The sequence below is a fragment of the Oreochromis niloticus genome, linkage group LG10 (assembly GCF_001858045.2).
Source record: "Oreochromis niloticus isolate F11D_XX linkage group LG10, O_niloticus_UMD_NMBU, whole genome shotgun sequence".
NCBI lineage: Eukaryota > Metazoa > Chordata > Actinopteri > Cichliformes > Cichlidae > Oreochromis > Oreochromis niloticus.
This window is the reverse complement of record NC_031975.2, coordinates 27,902,696-27,929,170: the sequence shown is the minus strand read 5'-3', so window position 1 is coordinate 27,929,170 and position 26,475 is coordinate 27,902,696. Positions and strand designations below refer to the sequence as shown.

At 40.8% G+C, this 26,475-nt stretch overlaps 1 protein-coding gene across 5 annotated transcripts; it reads left to right on the top strand.

Moving 5' to 3' along the window:
* Positions 1–722: 722 nt before the first annotated feature.
* On the top strand, positions 723–26,475 carry klf5l (Kruppel like factor 5 like). Of its 5 annotated transcripts, XR_003221929.1 has the most exons (6): positions 723–1,039; positions 12,605–13,544; positions 14,502–14,561; positions 22,968–23,879; positions 25,032–25,146; positions 26,156–26,475. XR_003221929.1 is itself a non-coding variant. In XM_013276479.3 (4 exons), exons 1-4 carry the CDS (start codon positions 866–868, stop codon positions 23,144–23,146), a joined length of 1,353 nt encoding a protein of 450 aa, XP_013131933.1. In that variant the 5' UTR covers positions 723–865; the 3' UTR covers positions 23,147–26,475. The 5 variants fall into 5 exon arrangements, 2 of the variants coding, with proteins under 2 accessions (XP_013131933.1, XP_005458290.1); XR_002063587.2 differs by having other exon boundaries at positions 25,032–26,475; XR_002063588.2 differs by having other exon boundaries at positions 22,968–25,146.

Here is a 26,475-nt window from a genome sequence, read left to right as displayed (position 1 = left end):
CTGAGCTCAACTTGAGGGGACTCGACTCAACTGGCTGCCAGCTGCTTGTACTCTGGTTAAATTCCTGTAGAAGAAGAAGAAGGCTGCTGAGCACAAATGTTGATGTGTGAATGTGAATTTCTGCTACACATCAAGTGATTTTCGATGATTTATCACAGTTAATTGTTGTATTGTCAGAAACAGATTGCATGTAATTTCCGAACTTGACCCCATTCAATCTCAGAGCGACAGCATGCTGATTCTGTCTTATGGTAACATTTGTGTGTTGGTATCCTTGACAATATAATTTTGCAGCAAAAATAAATAAATAACAGAAGTAACATAATTTTATCTTATTGGATAAAACTGATACTGATAAAATCTAACTTTGCGCACATATTTTGCAGTTGAAGAAATGTGATGAGTGGATGATACACGTGGATGACTCCACCCTGCCTATATGACACATTCTCATCTCAGGGTGTTTGACGCTGCGGTTCAGTCGCGTGTGACAAAATATTTTTTAAATTGTTTTTTTTTTTTTTTTTTTTTTAATTCAAAGCAAAAAGAAAAATAGAAAGAAACCTTGTTTGAAACGTGTGTATTTCATATGTTTGGCCTGTTATGCAGGGGCAACATTTCACCTGATGCTCTGTTGTTTTCCTGCAGGTGAGTCCCGCCTCCTTGAGTGGGCTGGAAGTCTGCTCTGATTGGCTGTGTCCAGTTGAGCTCAGGTAAAGTCTACCTGCGAGCTACAAGAAAAGGGAGGGCTGTGGATTACACCATAGCATTCAGCTCCAGTAGGGCGTTATTAACGTTAGTAACTGTATATGCACTTATAAAACAAATTCTGAAAAAAGATAAACTTGTTTAAGCAGAAACTTTAATGGCAACGAGTGTAGGATTGGCCATGAATCCGCCCCACGCGACTGAAGAAAGGGCGGTTTTCACGCAGCTGAAGCCGGTGAGGATGTCGGGAGCGGAGGGCGCCGAGGACACGTCCGTGTTCGAGGACGTCAAGCCCGCGGTAAGAATCTCCCCCAACACGGCCGGGCTTCAGGTGAGGCGGAGATCCGGCCTACCTGAGAGTTTGAAGGTGTTCGCTGCTTTTCGCAGAGGATGGGAACCACGTGCCGCTTTAGGCAACACATAGTTGTTTCTGGCATAAGCAAGCAGTAATAGTCATGTAACTGGCTGAGGGGCTCATGTGTGTCGTGTTTATCAGGCTGCTTTTTCATGTGACATGTAGCAGCTCACCTGTAAAGGCGGGCAGGCAAGCGGGTAAAAGTCCTGCATAGAGGCGCAGCTGATAGGTTAAAAACAATTGCAGGTAACTTGTGGCAGCTCAGCAGCACAAGGCTCAGATGAAACGATATTTCTCATTGTGCTATTGAAGGATGAGGTTTCAGTAGGATTGCGTTGCTTTATCCATGTTTTCAAAGTTTTTTAGTCTGGTGGTTTTCAGTGATGCGCTATGCGTTGGTCATCATATACTATAAGGTTTTATGTGGATGCAGGGAAAAAGCCATGCACATCCCTGCTAATATACTTTTGGGGAAGCAGTACCAGGTGTTCTAGCTTGCTGTGTTGGCAGTTGTTTTTGCTCTCTATATGCTGTTAAATGAAAAGCTACATACATGTTTTCTATGTTTATTTTTATAATCTTTCACATTAACAAGTGAAGCTGAGTACACGTGCACGTTACACCTTGTTTCCTCAAATTTTATTCACCATCTCTACCTGTATATTTTTGATCTTAGGGTTTTGGTCACGTGATATACCATCAGGTTGAAATTTAGAGATCTCTGCAAAACATCCTCTTCTATATTAATCACTGCCCTGCTTTGGAGAGCTCACTGTGCAAGGCTTTCTGGGGATGCTTGCTGGGAATTTCAGGAAGTATCTCATGGTTTATGTAGATATATAAAAAGTATACATGGGGTGCCTAATTGTTTTCAGAAAATCATAAATGCAAAAAGGGATAAACAGTACACTATTCACAGCAGAGACACGACGACGACATTAAAGTTAAATGGCCGTGAAACCTGTGTTGTTCTTGTGTGATCGCAGCAGAGCACAAACAGAAACCAGACGCCTTTGTATGGTGCTGAGTTTGGTCTCCTGCCACATATTTGGTAAACAAGTAGCTGATCCACAGACCTAAGGCTAAAGCCACTCTGCCAGCTCCACGTGACCAACAAAGCATAGCCAAAGTGGATTTGACAGGTTAAAAATGTTTGTGGTCTGTTCTTGGCTTTTATTCCGTAGGTTCATATATCCGGATATGATACACGTTTCTCACAGGTTGTGTCTGCACGCAATAGGTTCAGGCTGAAACATCATTAGCAGAGTGGGCTGGATTCAGGCTGTGGCTTTCTGCAAACATGGGAGTAAAGCATACATTAAAAGCTTTTTTGAATTGGCTCAGTGGGCTTTGCCACTAGACGGCTGCAAACATCTGTCCACAGCCATCAACCATTTAGATATCTGCATGTTTGTACAACTTGAATGAAGTTCATTGTGCTGCTGTGCTATGGAGGAAAATATTTGTATTAGATTTTCTAATGGCAGATCATTTGTTTCGGGTTATGCCTCTTCAGTTTTTGCTTGACGAGCCACATCACTGAACCTTCAGTGGTGATGCTTTATATTTTGTGGCTCTTCTATACGAATCTATTTTATATATTCTGATCAAAAACTATACATAAAAAAATCAATATTCTATATAACAATGACCATCGCCTATTACGCCTGCTTAGTAGTTAGTTATTCCAGAACCAAGGCAGTGCTAAAGCAGATATTTTTAGACCGGATTACCCCAAAACTAAAAAGCTAGATTTTCATGAACTTAATTGAAAGGGAGAATACTGGGGAAGGAATCAGTTTCTTTAATCGTTTACCTACACTTGCCGATCGTTACCCTGCCTGAGCACAGGTAAGAGTACGGAGCCCTGGCCTTCCTTAAAAGGTGGGCTTGGAGTCGGGCATGGCACATTAGGAGTGGGCTCACGAAGCACAGGACACCAGTGCTTCCTCTATGACAGCTGCCTCAGTGAAAATCACTGTGTGAAGTAATCAACCTCTAAGACATGTGAGAGCACTGTGTGTAGCCGCAAAAGCTTAAAATAACGAACCCTGTCGTCCTCCATGATGCCTCTAATACACGATGCCAAGAAGTTTTGAGATGCTGGGACAAAGTCACATTGGTACTGTGAGTTCAGCCATCATGCTTGGGTACTGGATAAGGCAACTGTGGCTAGTGTTAGTAAGTGTGAGTGATTGATTTTTAGTTATGTTTTTAGAGTTTCATCCAGTTTTCTCTACGACTTGGAAAACACTGTGTACCTTGTCTGCCTATCTTCCTGCAGATGTATTTAGAGCACAATGGCTGCAATAAACTAAAGTATTTTACAACCTACACTGGTTTGTGTTCTTGTAGAATTCCATGAACTGAAATCTAATATGTCTGAAAGTGTGAACCCAGAAAAAGAAGTGTAGATTTTAAACTGTCAGTCATTGAGATGATCACAAGACAAAAAAGCGAGACTTGTTTGTTAGGTTCCAGATATGATCAACTATGAAGGTTAGCGTACAAGTATAGTAGTTAATATCAACTTTGTCACCGTTTTCTCTAACAGTGTGACTTGGGTCACTTTCGGGGGTTGCGTCAATGTTTGGCTCGTGCAGTCAGAATTCAGCTGCTGCTTTGTTTGGTGCTCATTGCTGTAACATGCAATGGTCTTTGTGGAATTATGTTAGAGCTTAACTCCAGTGATGTCGTGACAGACGTATGTTGCCCGACCTGTCTGAGCAGGGCCCGCATGTCCACAGGCCGCCCCGAGGCAAAAGAGAGAGGATGATAAAGGTCAACCTCATGAGAAAGTCACGGTGGCAATGAAAACTCAGTGGGAATGGTCGAACTCCAGGACCATCCAGGACTTCGATTGGCTGGAATATTCTCGCCTTTGTTGTTTATAGTGTTGCTTTTCTGTATTCATCAAAAAAATTAGCGAATGAACTCACTGATCTTGAGACGTGCTGTTTGAAAATGTTTCAAAACAGATCAAGCAGTTTGGTCTTCTTTAATAAGTCACAGAGATTCATTAAAGCTAGTCTGGGTCCAGCTAACTTTTAGGTCTATTTTGGTCAACTAAAGCATAAATTTGACTTGTTTTCAGAAGTTAGTGGCTAACTTGAGGTTTGGATTCAAGATCATTGTTTAACCACATGCTTTCTGCTTAAACTATATTTGCTTGACAAGGCTGGTGAAAGAATTCTATATTTAAAAACTACCACTTTAATAACTTTAAGGACGACCACTGTAAATGATCATCAATGAACTATTGGTCAACCACGTTGTAACCTTAAAGTCCAGCTCTCTGGATAATTCATGGATACTCGTACTCCTTTGCAGATCCGTGCTCTTTTTCTCTGGCCTGACTCATAACTGATAACTGCACTTTACTCTCTGGACTCTCGACTCTGCAGCGAGATGCCGTCATAACATTAACGTGGGCCTATGTAGACACTTTATGGCTGATTTCCGGAACTTAACTCCCTGTCAGTATGAACTTTTGTGCACAGTTGCGTACTACCTCGAAAAAGGCCCACAACTTTACTAGTCTCGGCTAGTAACACCCACCTCTGTTGTGCCCGCATATTTTAGTCCTTTTCGTGTATTGCACACTTTCTTTTTTATATACAGAAACTTATCATGTGAACACAGGACTCTTGAGTTTGGTGTTACAAATAAACACTAATAGTTTAACATGATCCCTTTGTTAAGGTTGTCATCATGCTGTATCCTCTCTTTCTATTTACTTTAAGTATATTGAGACTAGCTCTTTACAAGCCATACATTCAGGGTGATTAAACTGGTATTTATTCAGTCTGCACATAAATCTGCTTGATGAGTTTGAAAGGACTTCTTCATTTAAGTTGCAAAACCACAAATCTGAAAAGCTTGAAGGGTGAAAAGCTGTGCATTTTTTTCTTGTAAATGATGTGTCAATATTAGAAAAGAACCAGTCCTTACAGGCATCAACATTTCAGCTAAGGTTTGACTGTTCATTACGGTATTGTTGAGGCATCATTTGCGTCTTTGTCAGTCTTCTGACACACTGCATTTTTTAAAAAACTTGAACAAATCTGTTCATGTTCTTAAGTATTAATACCGGAATAAGTAACCGATATGAAACTTGTTTCCAGATTCTTTTGTCATTATATCACCTGTAGGTTTCCTGTATGACTGAGCGCAGACGACAGGGTAGGTTACAGAATAACTTAATGGAGCACAGATCAAGAGCATGTCGCCAGTCACGCTGAATGCTTCCTGAAGATCAATATTCAGATACGGCTTTATAAATATTTTAGTTGTACCTCCTGGGATACGCGTGGTGTGTTTGGGTGTATCCTTCCTGTGCCATGGTTTTGACCAGACTTGCCTTTTTATGTGAACCCCCGCCTCCCCCATTAGTTTATAGTCTCACAACCCTCCCTTTATATGGCCCTTGCCGCTGACAGACATTTTTCATGCAGCTGAGGTCTGAGATGGTTTTGGTTTGACTAATGATTTGACTTCCAGGACAACACATGCAGCTGAATTTGCATCTGAGCAAGTGTCTGCCGACTACGAGTTTCGACTTGCAGGGATCCCTGCAGTGATCGGTGAAAGGAAGTTTGATGTGGGGAAACACTTTTATTTGCGTTATTGAGAAATCTAGGACGATTTTCTTTTGTCTCTTTATCTAAAGTGAACTTGAAATTTATCCAGTTCCAGGAACTCTTCTCCTACTCGTATATTTATCGACTTTTCATCTATAACATGCATGTTATTGTGCTCACCTGACTGCCAGTGGTGTCTTTTGGGGGTTTTTTTTAACTCAACCGTCACTGCTGTTGATCGCCATTGTGTGTTTTGTAGCCACATATCAATAAACAGGTTGTCTAAAGTCAAAAGCCTTTGATTCATATGGGAAAATACATTGTAGGTTCAAAAGTCTCTTTTTAATAAATCATATTGTATTCACACCCATAAATCAGTCTGATCACACTGCATCTGAGAGCAACAAGAAACCTAGGAACAATTCCTAGCATGACTCATGCTGTGCTCTGTTCACTTTGTTTGGTCTGCTGATGTCAGCTCTACCCATCATGCCCGGCTGTGTTACCATACCAGACAACACATGCTGCCCACAGACAGTCATATTCTGCCATTTCCTAATGCTTATTGTCTGCAAACTCATCTACCAAAGCTGCAAAATCTCTTTAATGACCGCCACTGCTTACCCTCTCACTCGTCTGGAAAAACAGTCAAAACTGCTTTTGTGAGGGGAAAAACAAAGGCTGAAATCATTTTGTGGTGAGACAAAAAAAAATCTCTGTTATCTCTAAACATGTAGTGAGATACTGGACTTCCTCAGTTTCTTCAACCCAACTGCAGGCTAAACTTGAGAGACCATTTTCTGGAAGAACAGGGAACAAAGACCGATAAGAAATAAGAGACAGAAATAGGATAACGTGTGAAAAAGGTCACCGTTTGGGCAAAGTGGTAACAGGAATATTAGAAAAGTGTTATTTCCTTTCCAAAGACTTTGCCTCAGAACAGCGTAGGTTTACACAATGATTAACAGCAAAGACAGAGACTGTTATAAGTGCTAGTTCATGCTGTAGGTCATTGCTAGAAGCAGAGCTAAAATTAAGATATGCAAATAAAATAACAATGACCACAGAAGGGTTCCTGAGGATTCTGCCTAAATATCTGTTTTGCCCTCTTTTACCTCAGAACTGTAAACCAAGAAAAACAATCCTTATTCAAAATTACTGTTTGCAATTTTATGTGTCAGTGCAGTAGTATATACAGTATAGTAGTGTGCGTGTGTATATATAGTTTATTAGCTATGCCACATCATCATTGGCATATAAAATACCCCCAAATTTTCCAGATTATGTCGTTGTAACAAAACTATGCAATCGTTAACGCATCATCAAACATCCAGGTAAGGAAATCAGAGACTAAAGAAGGCACTTGGGTGAATATCAAAAGATTTCTCGCCCTCTTCACTCGTCTTCAGATGTTACTAAAGCAGTGAGGCAGTACATTTTTAAAACAAAGCAAACTCCGCTGGCTTGTTTCACTTTGCCACTTTTACCCTAGAAAGCTCGTCACTTTCTTGGGAAGTCAAACATGCTTCCATTTCTCTGTGATCATCCGTGCCAATAAAACATCACCGTGGTATGAAAGGTCTTGTTGTTGCCCTGATGACCTTGTCATGATTTCTGCTCTGTTGATTCCCAGCCAGGGAGCCCTGACGCAGAGCTGTGTTTTTTATGGAGATCCAAAGGCGAACAACCATTGCATTCCTGAAAGCCATAAAAGAAAACTGGCGTGCAGAAGAAGCCATTTGTTTTGCAATTAGCAGGAGGAGGGGGATTGACCCTGCAGATTGGAGGCTTTCAGGGTTTGAATCAGGGTTCAAACGGCTACTCTGTGTAGGCGGAAAACGACTCTATTCTCAATGATGCTGGCATGCGTGTGGTGGATCTCACAGATATTTTAGAGCTGAATAACAATATTTATATTGCAGTATGCCTTACAGCTAAGAAGCAAAGAATGTGGATGTTTTGAAATCATAGCTTGAGTATGACTGCAGGTATGTTCAGTGTAATAGAGCCTCACGCAAACTTGATTCTGAAGGCTAATTTTCATAATGAATGGAAACTTGAGGTTGCAGTGACTGTGAAGGGAAAAATACTAACAAGTCCAAAGACAAGTATATGCTGCTATGTGTATACATTATTACTGATGAATAGTGTAAAGTTTTTGCTCATTGCATTAGTCGGCCTTAAAGGATACAGTGGGCCTTTAAGAATGGACGTGAAATTGGCCAGAAGTGTGGAAACTCCCACTCTGCCCCATAAACCTGAACACAGCTGATAAGAGATTGTTGTTATCAGGCCGAAGGATTCATAGCAGAACAGTTATACATGTTCTCCAATTATTAACCAACTCAGTCTTTGCCCAGAGATATTCTCCTCATTTACCACATAAAACAAAAGACTTTCTGAACTGTAAACCCATGGACTCCTTTGAGATCACCGTGCTTCTTGTGTTAATGAATTAAAGGCAAAAGAGAAACCCAGAATAGTTGTAGGGCAAATGAAGGAAATACATCCTCTTATGCAAAGGAGAGGTTTTAACTTTAGCCCTGTTTATGGGGCTGAAATGATAACGTTAAACCTTTCCTGAAGTCTGGTGAGAGTCGAGAGAGGGGAGTTTCGTTTCTGTGTTTAGAGAGGAAGAATCGCTTCTTGCTTTTGGCAGGGAAGTCGACTGCATTTTTAAAGATCTTTCTTTAAAAATGATGTTTGCAAAGTTGGTCAACTTAAAAATATGTACATTTTGTGCATTTCAGAGTAGCTGGTATTCTCTGTAAATGTTCTTTGATGAGAGCCCTGACCTTTCTCTTCATGCCTTCAGGAAAAGAGTGCATGGAGAGAAACACCTGTAGTGAGCAGAAATGTTTGTGTTTGTATCAGCGTACAGATGCTGACAGGAAGACAGATCAACATCAGGCCAGTAAGGGAACATGACCAAGGGCACCCAAAGGTGACAGTTGCCAGCACCCCGGCACTACAGAACCTGTTTGTGTCCCATCGTGAAAGGAGCTCTCAGTCAGAAGGAAACAGAGAGTCTGTTTTTGTTTTCACTTTTTTTTCTCCCCCTCAGTAAATACCCAAGACTTTCATTTCACCCGGTGCTCAGATTCCACTGATGACAGGGCAGTTTACCGGCGATGAGTGACGGCCATCTATCCTAGCCCTGCAGGAAACACGCTCTAACAGTAACACGCACATACAAATGTACACACAGAGACACGTGCATGTAGCAATATGCAAAAAAGGCACAGAACACATGCGCTGCCGCTCGCTCCGGTCTTTAGTTCTTGCTCTCACACACAAGGTCGGACAAACCCGCACGCAAGGAGTATGCTTATTCGTTATACAATGACTTTTTTTATTGAGTTTGTTTGGCGAGGATTAGAAAAGAATCACAATGAATAAAAAGTTAAGAATAAGCCAACAGAAAATCAGAACCCACATACACGACACAAATAAAACTCAATTTATTCCCCGCCCTCAGGTTTATGTTCTTGTCATGTTTATAGTACTAATCACTGCATCGAGGCTGCATGATAGGCATTTCCATTGTAAACCACTTCAGCGACTGGTGCATTTGGCCAAAACTCGGTTTCACTGCAAAATCAGTTTTGCTCACTTTGAATTCATCATAGATTTAGTTTTCCCTTCTTAATTGTTTAATTCATGCATTTGCCTATTTTTTTCTGTTTTTAATTGTTACCCACCATCGGTGAAAACAGTGATAAGCCTTTTAAGTAAATTTAATTGCACATAGTAGAAATATTCATGCAGTATGCACACATTCCTCAAATTCAAGTGCACACAGACCAATAACCACCCAAGGTTTGTGTGTGCAAATACATCAGCAGCTTATTAGCAGAGTGATGTGTGAGTTAGTGTGATGACGGGGCTGGCACTTGAAGCAGCGCTGCAGAATAAGCGCATTGAAACAAGCCCGCTCTGCTCTTTTGTTCGGTTGCAGGACGCGACCTCGAACACATCAGCACCTCATTAGGTCATTTGTCCCAAATGGCTCGTTTCAGAGCGGGATTTTACTGCGAGCTGTGGATTTGTGATCTCCCACGGAAGGGGCATAGTTCATAGAGTTCACTCTCCCGCCGATCAGGTCGAGATCAGTTAAAATAATTCTTCCAATCTCAAATCACCCCAAAAAGCACTATAACTGGTGCTGAAATAACACGTTTTTGGTCACTGGATATTAGGTTTCAGTGACTGGCAGAGCGCAGTATTTGGTTTTGAGTTTGTGAGTTTATTCAGGAGTTTGTTTGTAAAGATTTCCAATCTCTTTGAATCTAATCAGATGTCCCCGTTAGATTAGCTGCACTCATTCACACATAACTATCACTTTCAGAATTAATCATCACTTTTACCGCTCACGTGGCTTTCTCTCCTTCTCTTCTCCGGACTTTTGTTCTTCCTGATTCCCCCCACCCCCACCACTCTTTCTAACCTGGTGGCTCCTCCCTCCCATCATCCTGGGTGTATATCTGTCGTCATTGTGCAGATCAGATTTGTCTGGCAGGTCTATTTTTACCTGACAGTGTTTAGGTTTCACTGCACCTTCCTCATGCCTTCAGCCTTTGTTTTGGTTTAGCTGTGAGTGCTTTCTCCCCCTTTTTTTTTCCCTCCTCCTCTTCTTCGTGCATCAGACTGTCGGCCACACCCATGGAGTCAACTCTCTACCTGTTTGTGTGTGTTAGCGTCCTCATGTGAACATTAATTTGTCGGTAAGTTGGTGTGCATGAACAGTATCAAATTCTGCATGCATATGTACAGCACATAAGTAGCCTGCATTAAACAGCTATGTGCATTTGTGATCGTAGACACAGTGTGTGGCTTCTGCAGCATAGATCCTTTTTTTGTTTGATAGCTTGTGCACCTCTGAAGGAGCAATAGTCCACATGTAGACTTTGAATGAGAAATGGTGCCAAGGTGCACTTTGGAAGAAAATCAAATGTTTTCTACTCAATCAGAAGAAAATATCTGCAGTTTATTTTCTTCTTCACTCTGCCTGTTTTGTCCTGTCACCTGATAATGGTTCTTATGTGCTCCAGCAGACATTCTGGTAGTTGTAATGATAAATGCTACCTGTTGCATTGAAAACCTGTGTAGCAGACACCCACACAGTGTCTCACTTTTACAATTTTCTTGGCCTCCTCCAACTTTCAAAGCCTTTTTTTTTTTAATGTAGGTCTCAACGTCTTTAAATTAGCGAGAGGAGAACAATAAAAAAATACAGCCATAGAGATGTAAGTACTATGGATCAAAATTAATGAGGTGAAAAATGGGTTTTATATGGTGCAACTTTTAGTGAGTGTTTCACTAAAGTGGGATGCCTTCTATATGCATCGCTGTGAGATATCTGAGAAATCTCAAGTTCCTTAAAAAAGAAACTTCTTAGGAACAAGGAAACTGTGCAGTTGGTGATCCCGTCACTACACTGAACCAGATAATCACATCTTCTTATTTAGACAGAGCTAATGAGCTACTAGTTATATAATAGGGAGTTATTAACAAATTAACAAATGAATTATCAAATATAAAAAGCTTCCCCTTATATGCAAAGCCATTAATGACCTTCCTCCTCATCTTACCATTTTTATCCCAGTAGAGTTCTTTACTCCTATAGTTAGAACTAGATTATATGGCCTGGAACCCTCCCTTTATTTATGCTGCTATACGTCCATGGGGACCTCCCATGATGCAGCGCGTCTCTTCTATTTCTTTTTAATTTCCAGGTATTTGCCTGGCACTGTTGCATGTCAGTAGTTTTGTCTTCTCTTTCAGTAGCCTGGGCTTTTCTCATCTCTGTCTTCTTTCATTCTGTACATCAGGTCTACGCCAGCCTGTCCATTGTTGGTATTGTTTGTTGTTTCTCAATATATTTTTTTTCTCCGCTTGTCCCTCTCTCCCAACCGGACGCAGCAGATGGTCGCCCTCTCTAAGTGTGATTCTATTGGACGTTTCCTCCTCTGTCTAGCGCTCGGTCGAGGGGAAGTTGTCGGATTTGCATCTTTAAGATCACAAGACTTGAACAGACTATGTAAAGTGACTCTAGATTACTTATGTGCTTAGTCTGCCACTGTGTAAATGAAACTTAACTGAAGGTTTGAATCTATTTGCATTTTTGTTGTTGTTGTTGTTGTTGTTGTTTTTTCCAATTTTTTTTTTATGGAATTCTACCTGCGTTGCTCTCGCTGTTGGCTGTTTGCATCTTCTTCTCTTTATCCCAATGGAATGAAAATGTAAAACACGTCCCTTCCTTTGTCCCAGTGGATTTTTACTGGCAAAAGCCTGCTGCGCAGTAAAAGCAAAGGGGCAAGGCTTTCAGCTTTCAGCAGGGAAACATTTGTTTTTAAATGTGTATCACCTGTAAGAGTGCATGCATGTTTATATGACAGTGTCCAGGATTATTGCTGCAGTTGGCATAATTGTCAGTGGATGATCATTCAAGCACGCAGCAGGTGTGATGCACTCTGGAGGCCTGGAGGCTATAGTATTATAAGGTTTCCTTGTAGGTGAATTCCCTTTTTAGCTATCTGCCCCAACTGTCAGTTATGGCTGCTTGTCAGGACATTGAGCTTCAGTAGGAATCAGGAATGTGAGCTATGACGCAAGGAGGATGCTGGGAGAAAGGTACCAAATTCACCATGCTGTGTTTTCTTTTTCATGGAATGGGTGTAACTTTCTGCATCCATGTTCACCAAATAATCTCTTAAAGCGTTGATCAGATTAGGACTCAAAAGCACATAAAGAGAATCAAAAACTGTGAACATGGAAGTCTGTCGTAGATGGGTGGGATCTGTGAGTTTTAACAGCAACAGTTGTGGGCAATTCTCAGCTTATGATGTGTTATTATTTAAAGGGCGTGGTAGAATATTTGTGGAATAAATATGTGAATGTTTTTTTCCCTAGTACACATGTGAAGTATTTCTGTTAACTTTGCGTCTCTTTTCTTTTTCAGATTCAACTCGAATTGGACAAATACCTTCCCCAGCACAGCAGTCCTCTACTGAGTACCCCGAATGACACTACTGACAAGAAGTACAGACGAGAGAGCGCCTCCGTGGTGGACGAGTACTTTGCAGAGGACAAACCTGCCACCCCATACAGCCTCAACATCAACGTCATCCTTCCTAGCACCACTCACCTCCGCACAGGCCTCTACAGACCCAACACCAAGACCCTCACGCCACAGCAGATCAAGACGGAACCCGGGATGGAGGTGCCCTGCTCCATCCCAACCAGCCAGGCCCTTCCGGACTTCACCTCGGTGTTCAGCGTGCCGCCTGTAGTCAACAACGTTTTCATAAAACCGGACATGAGCGCTGGAGGAATGGTGAGCGTGACCACAGGATCTCAGCAGCAGCAGCAGCAGCAGCCAAACTTGGACACAGAGCTTCACATCGGACCTCCGCCTCCACAGCCGCAGGTCTACCACATGCCCATCGCGAGCAGTGGCGACCTCACCATGACCCTATCGCACAACAGTCCCTCACCGCACGGCTCCAGCAGCGGCAGGACCATGCTGAACCTCGGCAACGCCACATTGCCGACGACCAACGGCAACTACATGATGGCAGAGCACCAGCTGCCACATCATCATCCCGGCTACTACCAGCACTCTCCAAACAACTCGTCCCAGCACACAGCGCCACACAGCCTACCGCCTTCACCACCAAATTCCCAGCCCGGAAGCCCAGACGGCCAGGCAGAGCTGCTGAGCCTAGCACCCCAGGGTCCACCCCCTTACCAGCAGCGTATGGGAGGAATAAAGGTAGCGGGGATGTCTCATCATGCCATGCTGATGACACACGGCCAGGGTGTCTTAACAGGTCCAAAATACAATAGGCGAAACAACCCAGAACTGGAGAAGAGGAGGATTCACTTCTGCGACTACCCAGGTGGGTGGTCTGTTTCCATATCACTATAAACTATGGTTTACAACTGAAGTTTCTCCATTAGAAAGTAAACCCGCAAAGCTAGTTTTAACAACAATTCTCTGAATTGAAAATAAAAATACGAGCCAATGTGAAATGAAACTACGTTATCTGACTTCACTTTCATTTGCATGCTCTATTGTTTGGACCGGTATGTACCATTGTGATGCTCAAGGCAAAAGAGAGTTTCCAAAATCAACATGAACAAGTCAAACCTTGCAGCTTACCTGGATGTACGTGCACATTGATTTTTGTGTCTCACCCCCAAAGCCCAGTCAGGTTCAGCTTTTGTCTCGCTGTACTGGGATCTTACTGGTGACATCACTTGAAAGGGTGAAAGGTGGTACACTTTGCCGGGTCAGGGCAGTCTGTGCCTCACTTACAGTCTTTTGTAAATTACCAATGGGACACACAAAGCATACATCAATCCCATATCTGCACACACATGAAGTAGTCCAATTCCCAGTGTCACTGAATGTAAATAAACTCTATACCCAAAGCAAAAGCCCACATGCAAATCTTTCAGCAATGCACGGCCTCTCACCTGCAAACTAAATCCTCACAGTCATTAATACTGTGAGAGAAAATGTGCATTGAAAGCAAACTTTACATCAGTTACTTTACTCTTCTTTTTATAAATAATACATATTATCTTTCTTCCTTTAACTTTTTGATAAAGTGAACACTACAACCCATTGCTATGCAACTAAATTTGCACTTAAATTAGAAGCAAGATGTTGCATTATGTTATCCAAACGGTGTACTTTTAACATGTTCTGAGTAAGTCAACACCTCATGATTCAGAATTTCGTCAACATCTATGCTATCCATCTATGCTTCTGTATGTTGAAGACAGATTTTGTGCTGTGTCCTCCTGTCAGCTGTCCTCCTGGCTAATGATCCTCTGTTATTTCCTCACAGGCTGCACCAAAGTTTACACAAAGAGCTCCCATCTGAAGGCACATCAAAGAACACACACAGGTAAGAAACTAATCTCCCCGAGGGCTGAAATACAGTCTTTGCTGTTATTTACAAATTTATATCAATTTTAATTTAGGATTGATTCACAAAACATTCAAAGGTTGGAAGTTAGTTTTTTAGCTTTACACTGTAGGTGATGAAGCAGCAGCATGCTGCAGTCATGCATTTTTATCATCCTCCAAGTTCACTTGCTTTAAGCGTATTTATTTATGCTTTATGTCAGCGCCAGTTTCGATACACCCAGCAACAATAATAGCGATGATGGGGTTGAAGAAGGTAAACGCAATGAAAAGAAAAGGCACAGAAGCAACATATTTGAGTTTTTGTTTTTTCTGCGCCGTGTTTATACATGTTCATACCTGTCCACGTAGCGTCCCCAGTGAAAGAGAACAAAGGGCCGAGGGAGGAGGGTAGGACGAAGAAAAGAAGGGTTAAAAAAAAAAAGAGGAAAGACACGCAGTTAAATAAAGGCCAAACCAGTTACTCCTGCTTTTCAGTTCCTTTTCAGAGGATGTAGGAGGAGGAAGGTAGGGGGTTCGGAGAACGGAGCAGGGGGGCGGAGGGGCTGGTTTCAATGTATTTCCCTTCTGTAAGATGAAACCTGTGAATTCCCAGCGGCCCCAGACCTGGATTTTGAAGATTTACTCATGCGATTAAAGCTGCACAGCTCCTCCAGTGTGAAAATATTGACAGAGTGAAGCGTGAACACGTGAATGAACAGACAAATAGAAACAGATCTCTCTGCGGTCATAAATAGATAAGATGAAATTTTATGGATCCCACTGGGGAAGTTGGGCTGTTGAAGCAGCAGGATACAGCAGCACAAAAGACAAATGGGCTTCGAAACATGCAGTGAGAATGGTAAACAAAACAAGAGCAATTAAAGAGTACGCTGACAAGTGTGGATCTCAGTGGCTTCAACCTTTACAGTAAATACTGTAAAGTAACCTTTACAGTATTTACTGTATCACTGTCTAAGCAGTATTTTTGGTTGTGGCTCCAAACCTGCGGTTTGTTACGATATCATGACCAAATATAGCCCGAGACAAAATTCGGACACTTTCATTATGACCTACAATGTTGAATTTCATATTCTGCCCACGTTCGTTAGATCTGGGTCATAAACAGTCTGCATACATGAAATTTCATATCCTGCCCACGTTTCTTAGATCTGTGTCATGAGGTGTGACTTGCAGTGAATTTATGAGTTAGCACGTGCAGTTGTTTTACAAAGCAGAACAAAGACGTTCACATTTTGCCCACACACACCTCGCAGTGCACGTCCCATCCTTATATTCATCTGGCAAGTCGATGCGGCCACTGAATGCGTCTTACTAGCAGACCGCAACTGGACGTAGGCTGAATGCGTGATGGAGTGATGGGCATTCATTTCAAAGAATTCATCACGGTTAGCAGATCTCACAGCAGCAGACATGTCACTGACCAAGGTTTCCTGGTTTACTTGTTTTGGTCAGTCCACGGTTCCCACCGCCAGGCTTCGCTTGCTGTCTGGCCAATCCAGGCTTGTTTGGTCTTGTTTTGCATTCAGTTGATGACTCATAAGTTGAGCATGTAAAAGAAACATTGCACCGACTGTTCTGAACTCCAGGAAATGTTTAAGGCAAATCAAAAGAAATTTACAAAGCTAATGCCAGTGTTTGAGGCATATCCTGACACGATACAGTATATATGACACAAGGTTTAGTTATTTTATGAGTATTTCCTTAACAAATGTGATTTGCTGGATGGATAGTTGTTTTACATCGGCCTTAAAAATGGCTTCGCTTATCTATTGAGTAGGCATCTGCATACTGTGCTTGTGGAGTGCCTCACAGCTGCATTCTAGGCCCCCCTTTTATTCTCAGATTTATTTGGGTTGCTGAACTTAGTCACACATATGAATCGGTGCGTAATATTGGACCTTAAATATAAACCAAAACTATAAAGTTACCACTGACTTCACACTGACCTTTTTAAAGTTACATTATAGCATTAACCTTTCTATAATTGGTTCTGTTTGCCTGTCTGAGTAGAAGCAGTCCACACCTTTAACTCATAAGAAAACTACATACAGCATTCTTTATCAAAGAAATTAAAAAAGATAACATAGCACACATTGTAGACTCATTACATTGTATTTGCGTTCATTCCAAGAATTCATTTATTGCTTTTCTAGAGAGATTATCGTTATTTTATTATTAATCTACACATAGTATCTTAACAGGACCTGCCAAGTTTACACCCACGTTTACATTCTGTAGATCGATAGATAGATAGGACTGATAGGATTGCAGTGTTTGTTTGCTCGGTGTGTAATTATGAACCAGTCACAAAAACAAAAGTGAGACATTTACCAAGAGTCTTGTCTCCCACCGTTTTATACCACCAAACCAGCAGCTGCTCACGGTGATCAAAGGTGACAAACTGGCTGTTATTGATCCCGATTAACCCAAAAGTGTTTAATTAGGATGCCTCATTAACAACTACACAGTAATGTATGCCTGCACGATTGCTGTCAGTCCGTGCCTACAGGGTTTCCTGTGAGGCATTAACCCATACGTTGCATCAACAGTCTGCCGGCACAGAACCTTTAATGTGGTGAAACATCATCCCTCATTTATGTCTGTTTCAGTTCACTGCCAGAGAGACATGAGTTGTTTTTCTTAAGGCAATAGTATCAGGAAGTCCCTTGGGCATGTGTGTGTGTGTGTGTGTGTGTGTGTGTGTGTGTGTGTGTGTGTGTGTGTGTGTATATATATGTAATACAATATTCTATAAGTCTTTCACAAAGCATCATGTTTTCCCAGGCTAACAGACGTGTGCTTTTGCAACTTATTGTTCCATTCTAAATGATGATTTTGCTAACAAATCAGTCGCTGTAGACTGCAGGTCTCCGTCTGAGCTTGGGTTTAAATCTATATGTATAGGGTTGAACAATCTGATGGCTCATTGATCTTGAAATCCCCTTTAAGTAAAGATCTTTATGTTCAGATTCCCACCCACAGGTCAAAGATTTGCATGTTAAGTGAACTGGAAACTTGAAATTGCTGTAAATGTATTTGTCTGTCTAGTATGGTCTAACACTCGTACACACTGCGTGCTGGGAACGGCTGATGGTGAAGACTTTGATGCATAGTGAGTTTGTAGACTTTTTGGCTCCAGTTTACTTTTACATGTGACCAAATCTTTGGTTACTTTTCAGTCCCTCTGCAGGAAAACTTTAAGGTACTTTAATAAGCTGTAGATACTTATTACTTTCTTACTCACTACATGAAAGATAATAAGACGAAAAAACTGAAGACAATTAGTAAGACATTTGCATAATAGGAGATAAATTTATTCTGAATAAATAAGACTATATGGCTATTAACATCATCGAATGAGGTTATATTTTGATCATAAGATACACATTTTTGGTTCTTAATTTTTGTTTCTTTTCTTCCTTATTCCTATTAGTCATTACTGCAGATTGATCTAATATGCGACCCCCTTGATGCTTTTTGGGTTTTTGTTTCCTCCAAGTCTCAATCTTGAGGAGCTTGTAAGCATTAACCTCTACACCATAAAGTCACTTAAGGTTACATAATAATGTGTAATTAATGGTTAACTTTTTTTTTTGCAGCTACAAGACTGCTAAACACTAATTACCGTAATATTATGCTGTAATAAGTGTGTATAAGCTTCTTATTCCTTATTAACTCATACTTATATAAATATTTTAAAAGAAAGTGTTACCAAAAAAGACAATGAAACCTAAATTCATAATTATTAGTTAGATATGTAGTAGCTGCTTTGGTGATATAGTTATTCAAATAATGGAAGTAAGTCTTGAGGTATAAAGTGCTGCTGTACTAAACCAGGACATGAAGTAATAATATTTAGGAGTAAAGTGTAATGACTAATGTAACGTTATGCTTACTTATGGTTAAGATTAGTCTTGGAAATTGCATAACAGCTTAAGATATGACACTGCCATGATATATTGATGCTGTCACAATATAGCAGTGCTGCTGTACTCAATATATTAGAGTCAGACTCCAAATATTTTATCAATCCCAGAGTACACGTGTCTGTAACATATCCCAAGAGGAAGCCCTAAAATACATTCTTATTACAATCTTTTTATAGATTGCACTTTATGGTAAATAAGCAAACTATTTCCTCTAAAGTGCATTTACTCTATCACTTTTAATTTTATACAGAGGAAGGGTCTGGCTAAATATGTAATCCACTACTGTGAACAACATTAACATGATGGAGCACATACAGGTCGCCCATTTGAATGAGGAAGAGGAAGAGCAGCCAAGCGCCCGTAGCCCAGGTGCCCTCGGTGGAGACAATCGGCATGAACCCCCTGAGGGAGCATCTGATGTGAATATAGTTTAAGTGCATCGCTATCTGTGCTCATCAACACGTCTGTGATAACAGTCTGCACCTCCCACTGGTTCGTGGGCGAAACCTTGACCGTGGCCTCAGCAGCCACTCCAGCTCTTCACGTTGGCTTTTGCAGTTGCGTTGGTGTGTATGTGTGTGTGTGTGTGTGTGTGTGTGTGTGTGTACATGTGTGTGTCTAAAGAGTAAAATACTATCAGTTTGATTAGGGAACCCTCCAGCCCTCTTTACAAACACAGAGTGAGCTGATAAAGCCAAGAGGTCCACAAAGAGTTTATTGGTGTCCTGAAGAGCCTGAAAATGTTTGCTCTTTGACTCAGTAAAGCCAGGCAGAGGTGGTTATAAAATGTTATTATTACACTTCTGGTGTATTCTGCTGGAGTGTGCATTGCCATGTATGACATTAAGCAGAAGGTATAGAAATGCATTAGGTTAGAAAATCTGTTGTTGTTGTTTTATGGACAAAAACAACTTGGAAAAATCAGTTTTGTGTGTTTTGTGCACAAGTTAAGACCCCAATCAGAGAAGTTTTCACAACACATGTTTCTGTCATGATTCTAAAAGTGTGTGTTTCATGCATTCATTAATATATGTGTGCTTTCAAGAGAAAGAGAGATAATGGCTTTGCCGTTTGTAATCGGCCACCTGATCAAACAACTACACAAATACCTGTGAAGTCTTTTGAGTACTGGTACCTTTTAGGAAGCGTCCCTATTAAGCGATTTAAAAATAGACAGCGAAGTCATGCAAATTTCCTGTTTCCACTTGAACCAGTGCTGACAGCTAGAAAAAAGTGAAATACTTTGTGAAATGTCTCGGTATTGTCAAAGCTCAGTTTTTCTAGTGCATGAAGTTCAAATACATGATGGATGTGTCAGTTTTTACCTTCTGATGCATGTGTAGTAAATCTCCCACAAACCCATTTTTCCCCCCTTTGACTAAAGGAAGTTTTTTCTTCTTCTTCCTTTTATCCACCGTCTATATATATATACCAGTCAAGTCTGTTTGTTCTGTGTGTGTGTGTGTCATATTACACCGTCCTGTTTGCTGTAGCTTTCAGGGATAATAGTCTGAGAGAGGCGTCTGTGCTTTTCACCCCATCAGCGCAGCTATAGAGGAAAACCAAACACACCTGTGGGTTGAGAACCTAAACCTTTTATATGGAGACATTTGCACTCCACCTCTTCACACACATCAAGTGCGGTTACCTCTAGAAACAGGATATTGCCCTCAAAGGAGGCTGGAGTGCCTGTAATGTGGGGTTTCGGGGCTGGTTGGATTGTTTAAAATCCATTAACGTGTTCATAATCAGATTTATTTTGCATTTAATTTTTATTTATTTCGAGTCGGTTACCAAGAGGAGTAATCTCAAGGCACTTTAAGGTAAAGACCCTTGAAAATAATAGAGAAGACCCAATGATCCACGGTCCCGTCTGAGCTAGCACACTTGTGGTCCTGTTATTTTTAGCTTGTACCTGCCCAGAAGAGTGGTTGGACTAACTGAGGACGAAATATTTGTAAATCTGAATTGCAAGTACACTTTTTTTAGGATAAGACGCACAAAATGTTGCATTTCCTTCTTGTCACCTAAAATCCCCACCTCCTCTTTGCTCTTTGGACCCACTCACTCCATTAATGGCTGTCACTGGTGATTGATGGTCAATAACAGAAGCTATCTAATCAGCTCAAACAGGGCCCATTCTAATAATGAGCACTTGATGGCCCACACAGCCGACGAGAGGCACACTCCCTCGACACTGCCTGATAGGTTACCTCAGCCTATCAGGCAGGACTTAGAATCTTAGAAATTATACTTTATGGCATCGAATATCTACCGGATTGCTTATTTGGAATGTCAACAGCACTACAGTCTATTGACAGTGAGCAAACAGTTCAAGGTATAAAGCTATCGCTTTTATTCCACATTGGAACCAATAATAAATCTAGTCTGGATACTTTCCTGGAACTGCAGCATTTCATTTAGGAAAAAGCCATATTTAAACTTTTAATCAGGGCATGAACTTTTTTTTCTTCTTTTGGAAAGCACCGACTCGAAGTTGAAGGAATCTGGCCTGAGCAGACCTTTATTGTTTGCTTATCTCCTTTTGACTCATGTTTGTGCTCAGGCCTCGCATTGATTCCTGAACATTAATTTCCACCTTGGCTATGAAAGATGACTTTTTCCCCCCTCTTTCTCTCTTGTCATGTGCATACCAACCCTTTCAACTGCGCCTTTTTTTCTCTCTTTGTTGATGATTAGCTCACTGTTTGGCAAGAGCACGTTGTGGCACAGCAGAGAAATGTCCGTGTTTGGGTGGAGTAAGATAACTGTCGTGCTAGATTTACTTAACTCGTTATTCCACAGTGTTTTGAATTCCCATTCTACAGGTTCTCTGTCATTATACCTTCTTACCCATTACTACCCATTACTGTTACCTTATAATTACAGGAGCATAATATGATTTATGTCCCAGACAATCAACAATTCAGGGACATTGTGCTTTTGCAAGAGTTCAAGTTGTACTTTCTCCAATAATCCTTTTAATTTTCTCTAAAACATGGATTTAAAAAAAGCAACCGATGACATGAAAACAAAGCAGGCTGTCAGCCTATAGGGTTACACAACGCTAATCTAGTTTTTAGATCCACGCCTCTGAACAATTTTGTTTTCAGTCTTTAGCAAATGGCACAAAGCCACAACCTCCCCTCCAAAAACAAAAAAATGGATTGTGTACAATCTCACAGTTACGTTTATTAATGTGCAGTGTGACAATCAAACACTGCCACACCTGTAACAACGACTCGTGCTGTGCTCTGAGACTCCTGACACAAAGGCTGCCTTCAGTGGTTACAGATGAACTGTCAGTCTTATTGATGTTCACTCGCTTGAGTTGGAATATTAAAACAAGTCTAATTCTTGTGAAGGCAAAATACTTTGATGATAATCACATTAGAAAGTTGGCAGAATGACATAAAGTTGAGCTGATAGACTAAAACAAGATCCATCCATCCATTTTTTTGCTTATCCAATTCAGGCGTGCTCATCAGTTAAATATTATCAGAGAGGAGACCGACTGCAGTGCGGACAATGGTTTCTGTGTGATGTTTGTGTGGAGTTTCTTTAGGATTCAGATGTAAAGGAATGATGCAAACACACAGAAAATTGCTCGTTAGTCTTTAATGCTTTGAAGTCATCAAGTTTTACTGCAAAAAAACTTGATTTGCTGCTGTTATATTTACAAAAAAAAAAAGGAAAAGCAACCTTCTTAACTTTCTCCCGCATATGCACCAAGTCTGATAATTGAAAGTGTAGCTGAAAATGTCCATAAAGTGAGCTGGGATGACATGCACACACGCACACTGCTGCAAGGTCCTTGCAAAATTTCCTTAATTGTTTGTGTCTTTTTTCATTCTTCTCTTCTGTTAATTCATGTGAAAGCAAGTTTTTTTACTTTTCCAACTCAAATCTTTCCTTTCACAATTTGACACTTGTTTTTATGCATACCACCGTCACAATGGTTGGACCCATTGTCTCAAAAACTGCTTCATGAGATTTTTATCTCGGTTTAGTTTCACTGAAGTCAGACAGGAGTTTTTACAGAAGGAAGCCGTAAACACCAAAAGTGCATGCTAACTGCCATTCAAACAATCCCCCCCACATTTAGAAATACAACTACGCACAGACGTCGTACAGGCACACAAGTCTTATTGTGAAGGGATGTTATTTTTAGAGTGCTGACATCACTGTAATATTTTAAACGGCAGGAAACAAACTGCCAAACGTCAAAACACTCAGAAATATCCGAGCTAAAATGATATCTGATAGAAAACACGATCTGGTATGTTAAAGGAAGTTTCTTTCGCGTGTATGTTGAATGCCTGAGTGTGTGAAAGTGGAGTCACTTTCTGTGGTGTGTTCAAGTAAACTCAGACATTTGACTGATGTGTACTGATGTCTCGAACATGTCTTTGCTATATCTGACGCCTCTACGCTCTCCTCTTGTCTTTTTGCAGGCGAGAAGCCGTACCGATGCACATGGGAGAACTGCGACTGGCGCTTCGCTCGATCCGACGAGCTCACCAGACACTACCGGAAACACACCGGGGCCAAACCCTTCAAGTGCATCGCCTGCAGCCGCTGCTTCTCACGCTCGGACCATTTGGCTCTGCACATGAAGCGTCACCAGAACTAAACCAAATATACCTGCATATACAGACACACTCCATTGAGCATAAAGAGACAGCCGCCTGAACCAATCAGCTTTATAAGAGTCAGAAACAAAACCAAAATCACCCCACCCCCAAGTGCTCTGGTGTTTAATTTCATGAGTTGTCTAAAAATCGAATTAAAAGTTGCACCGCAGTTTACCCATGGATAAACTCCAGCGTCGGTGCTACACCAACGAGTTTTTAAATAAATAAAAGACCTGCATATCTGTTGTCAACATGTCGGGTGAACGGGCCTTACAGTTACTACCTGCTCTTTCACCCGGTTAGTTTCATTTGTTGTTCAAACACGAAAGGGGATCCAGGCAGATGATAACAGAGCAAGACTTTTGGAGCTGCTCCATGTTAGATAAAAATCTGTCTGCAGTCAGTCGCTGCAGAGTTTGCTGAACTCTCACACCAGAGCCGACGGTTTAGCAAAAAAAATTCGACCACTGTGGTGATTTTGGAGTTTGTCCTAAATCACATGCCCTCTCACGAGCAGCTCGTGAATCTCGATTCGAATCCCTCCCCGCAGACTTTGCAATCAGGACTTGGGACTCTGATCAAATGCTGGAAAACTTTCTTCTGCTGCATTTTAAAAAAGAGTAAAGTAAAAAAGAAAACCACGAAACAACAACAACATGAACTTTTCAAACAATCTGCTGCCAACGTCATCATCATCATCTTCGCCACTGTCACCGCCTTTTATCGATTGAGGTATGAACTTGTAACTAAGAGGTGGAAACACTTGCCTGTCCTCTGTACATACTTGTTTGTAAGTGTGCATATGTGTGTTTAATAATATGACGAATGTATTGAAATTTATACTTGACAACCTTTTTTTTTTTTTTTTCCATTGAATGTTATTGAGTCTTATCCCACTTTGAAACTTCCTTGTGGTACAATCTCCCTCTCAAGGGTCTTTTAAAAAAACAAAAAGAAAGAAAAGAGAAAAAAAGATAAGTCAGAATCAGAAAACTCTGCACGGAAAAGTTAATCATCGCCTAGTTCTGCCTGTTTTTCTATACAGGTAATACCTGTTGAGCTCATAGAGCAGCGCAATTTGCCAATGTTTGTATCCATGACATTACCTGTTGCCGCGGCAACGGAGCTCCTATGACAACAGTTTGGTGTTTGCTTGCCTTTTCCATTCAGCGCTGTTTTTCACCCTCTCGTTTTTTTTTCTCTCTTTTTGCTTAATTGTCCTGTATTTATTCAACACTTCAACCCAAGAAAGATAGAGATGGGTGGATAGCTCTATTATGTAATCAGGTTTGTTATAATACACCGTGCGCCTGGTACATTACGCTCTCGCAGGCAGCCCTATTAACTGAAAGAACAGGAAGTGCACGTTCACATGAATGCTTGCGTTTAATCGATGGGGCTTTTGCATGTTTTTGACTTTTATTTGGAAAACATAGAAGGCTTGACTGAGCAGTGCTCTTCCAACATGCTTGAGCACTAAAGAAGGGAAACCTTTACTATTCGTGGGAAAATGTTATCAAGTAGTGGATGCTGTAAAGTGAACAGCACTAAAAGTCATCTTCCCAAAAGTGTCGAAAACACGACTCTCGTGGAGATCTAAACCTTCGATTAGCGGCTGTGTGGTGTGCTCGTGCAGCTTCTGTTCAGAAAAACGTCTTCCAGTAAATCTTGCACGCTGATCAATAACAGGACTGCTGGAGTTCAGACTGTTTTTTTTGTTGTTTTTTTTGTTTTTCACCATTCAGAGGCAGTGAAATGTTTGATCTGCAGTGGCAGTGAACAGTTTCATGCCTCAGTTATAAACCAGCAGGCATACACCCACTACGTTTACCTACCTTATTTTGCAGAGTTCACTACAGACTGTTTTTATCACTTTTTTTCTAGCATGCTGCTTCTCCACAGACCAGATCCACCACCCACAGAGTTTCAGCACAACCTCATCACGGACAGCCTTAAAGAGATTGACTTGGGGTCTGTTGGGTCTTTTTATATGACATAGGTGAGATAGATGAATAACTTAAGGAGATTTCTAAAATCTACTATATAGTATGTTTACATTACCTGTCAGATTTCTTTCAAGAAATTCGTGGGCTTTTGTGATTCTCTTTTTATCTAAACGTATTTAAAGCGAGGCCACGACATTCTCAGATTATTATTTTAGGGTTTTTGCCTTACAATATAAAGCGCCTTGAGGGACTGTTATTAATGATATTAATTAATTGATTGATACTTGGTGAGCATAGTTTTGGTATAATGCGCACATTAAAGACAAATTTTACTCTGAAATGACGACAAGAATATAAAAACAGTGCAAAATCTACACTGATTATTACAACAGAAGACGACAATCTTGCAACCAAAGTGGTTTTTCTAAGTGAACGATGCGTGCACACCCACTCTCTTTAAACAAATAATCCAAGAACGTAACAGCAGCAGCATTTCAGAGGTCCAGCATTTTGATCCTGTAATAACAACAACTGCCGTCTGCAGACATGTCAAAGCTGAAAATGATTAAGAGCTGTCTATTTTTTTTGTTTGGTCTTGTCATGAGCCCTTAAAAAAACAAAAAAACAGGAGGGTTAAAATATAAAACAAATACACCCGCTGTTAAAGTGGAGCCAGAGAGTGCAAGACTCTGTCTGCAGGTGGAAACGTGCAGCATTAAAAGTGAAGCAGCTGAAAAGGAAAACATCTGTTGTAATCCCAACTGCTGCTGTTACTTTCCCAGGTGTCTTGTACCATTAGCACTGTGCCTCTTTGTTCTTTTAAAACAACAAACTTTGTGAGCAAATACTCAGACGTAGTGGTGTTTTCTTATCTGTAACGGGTGCGTGATGCCAGAACATTTAAACAGTCGCATCGTCCTTATTGTCATTTTAGCTTGGCCCTGTTTGCATTGAGAGGCTGAAGGTTCGGCCCAGATCCCTCCAGTGTGTGTTCAGTTAGGGGAAACGCATCCTGTTATTTCAAATCTGATTGTTTCATTTTATTTTATTTTTCATCCCAAGGAACAAGTTCTCCTGTCTCTCTAAGGAAGGGAGCTCTGACCACCCACTGTGTACATACTGTAGTTTTAGCTTCATCAAAAGATTTTGTAAATATTTGTTTTACTTCCTATTATAATATTGATATTTTTTTTCTTTTTTTTAATAATGGGATTTTAGATCAGCCGTATGTGAGTTTGTTTAATTTTGTTTTGATACTTAATATGTGTAAGAAAATTATCAAATTGTTTATGTTCCAATTAATAAGAACAATGGTTTATTTTTGCTTTTTGTTTGTGCAGTAATGATGCTGCAACGAAATAATAAAAATGTTCATAAAATAA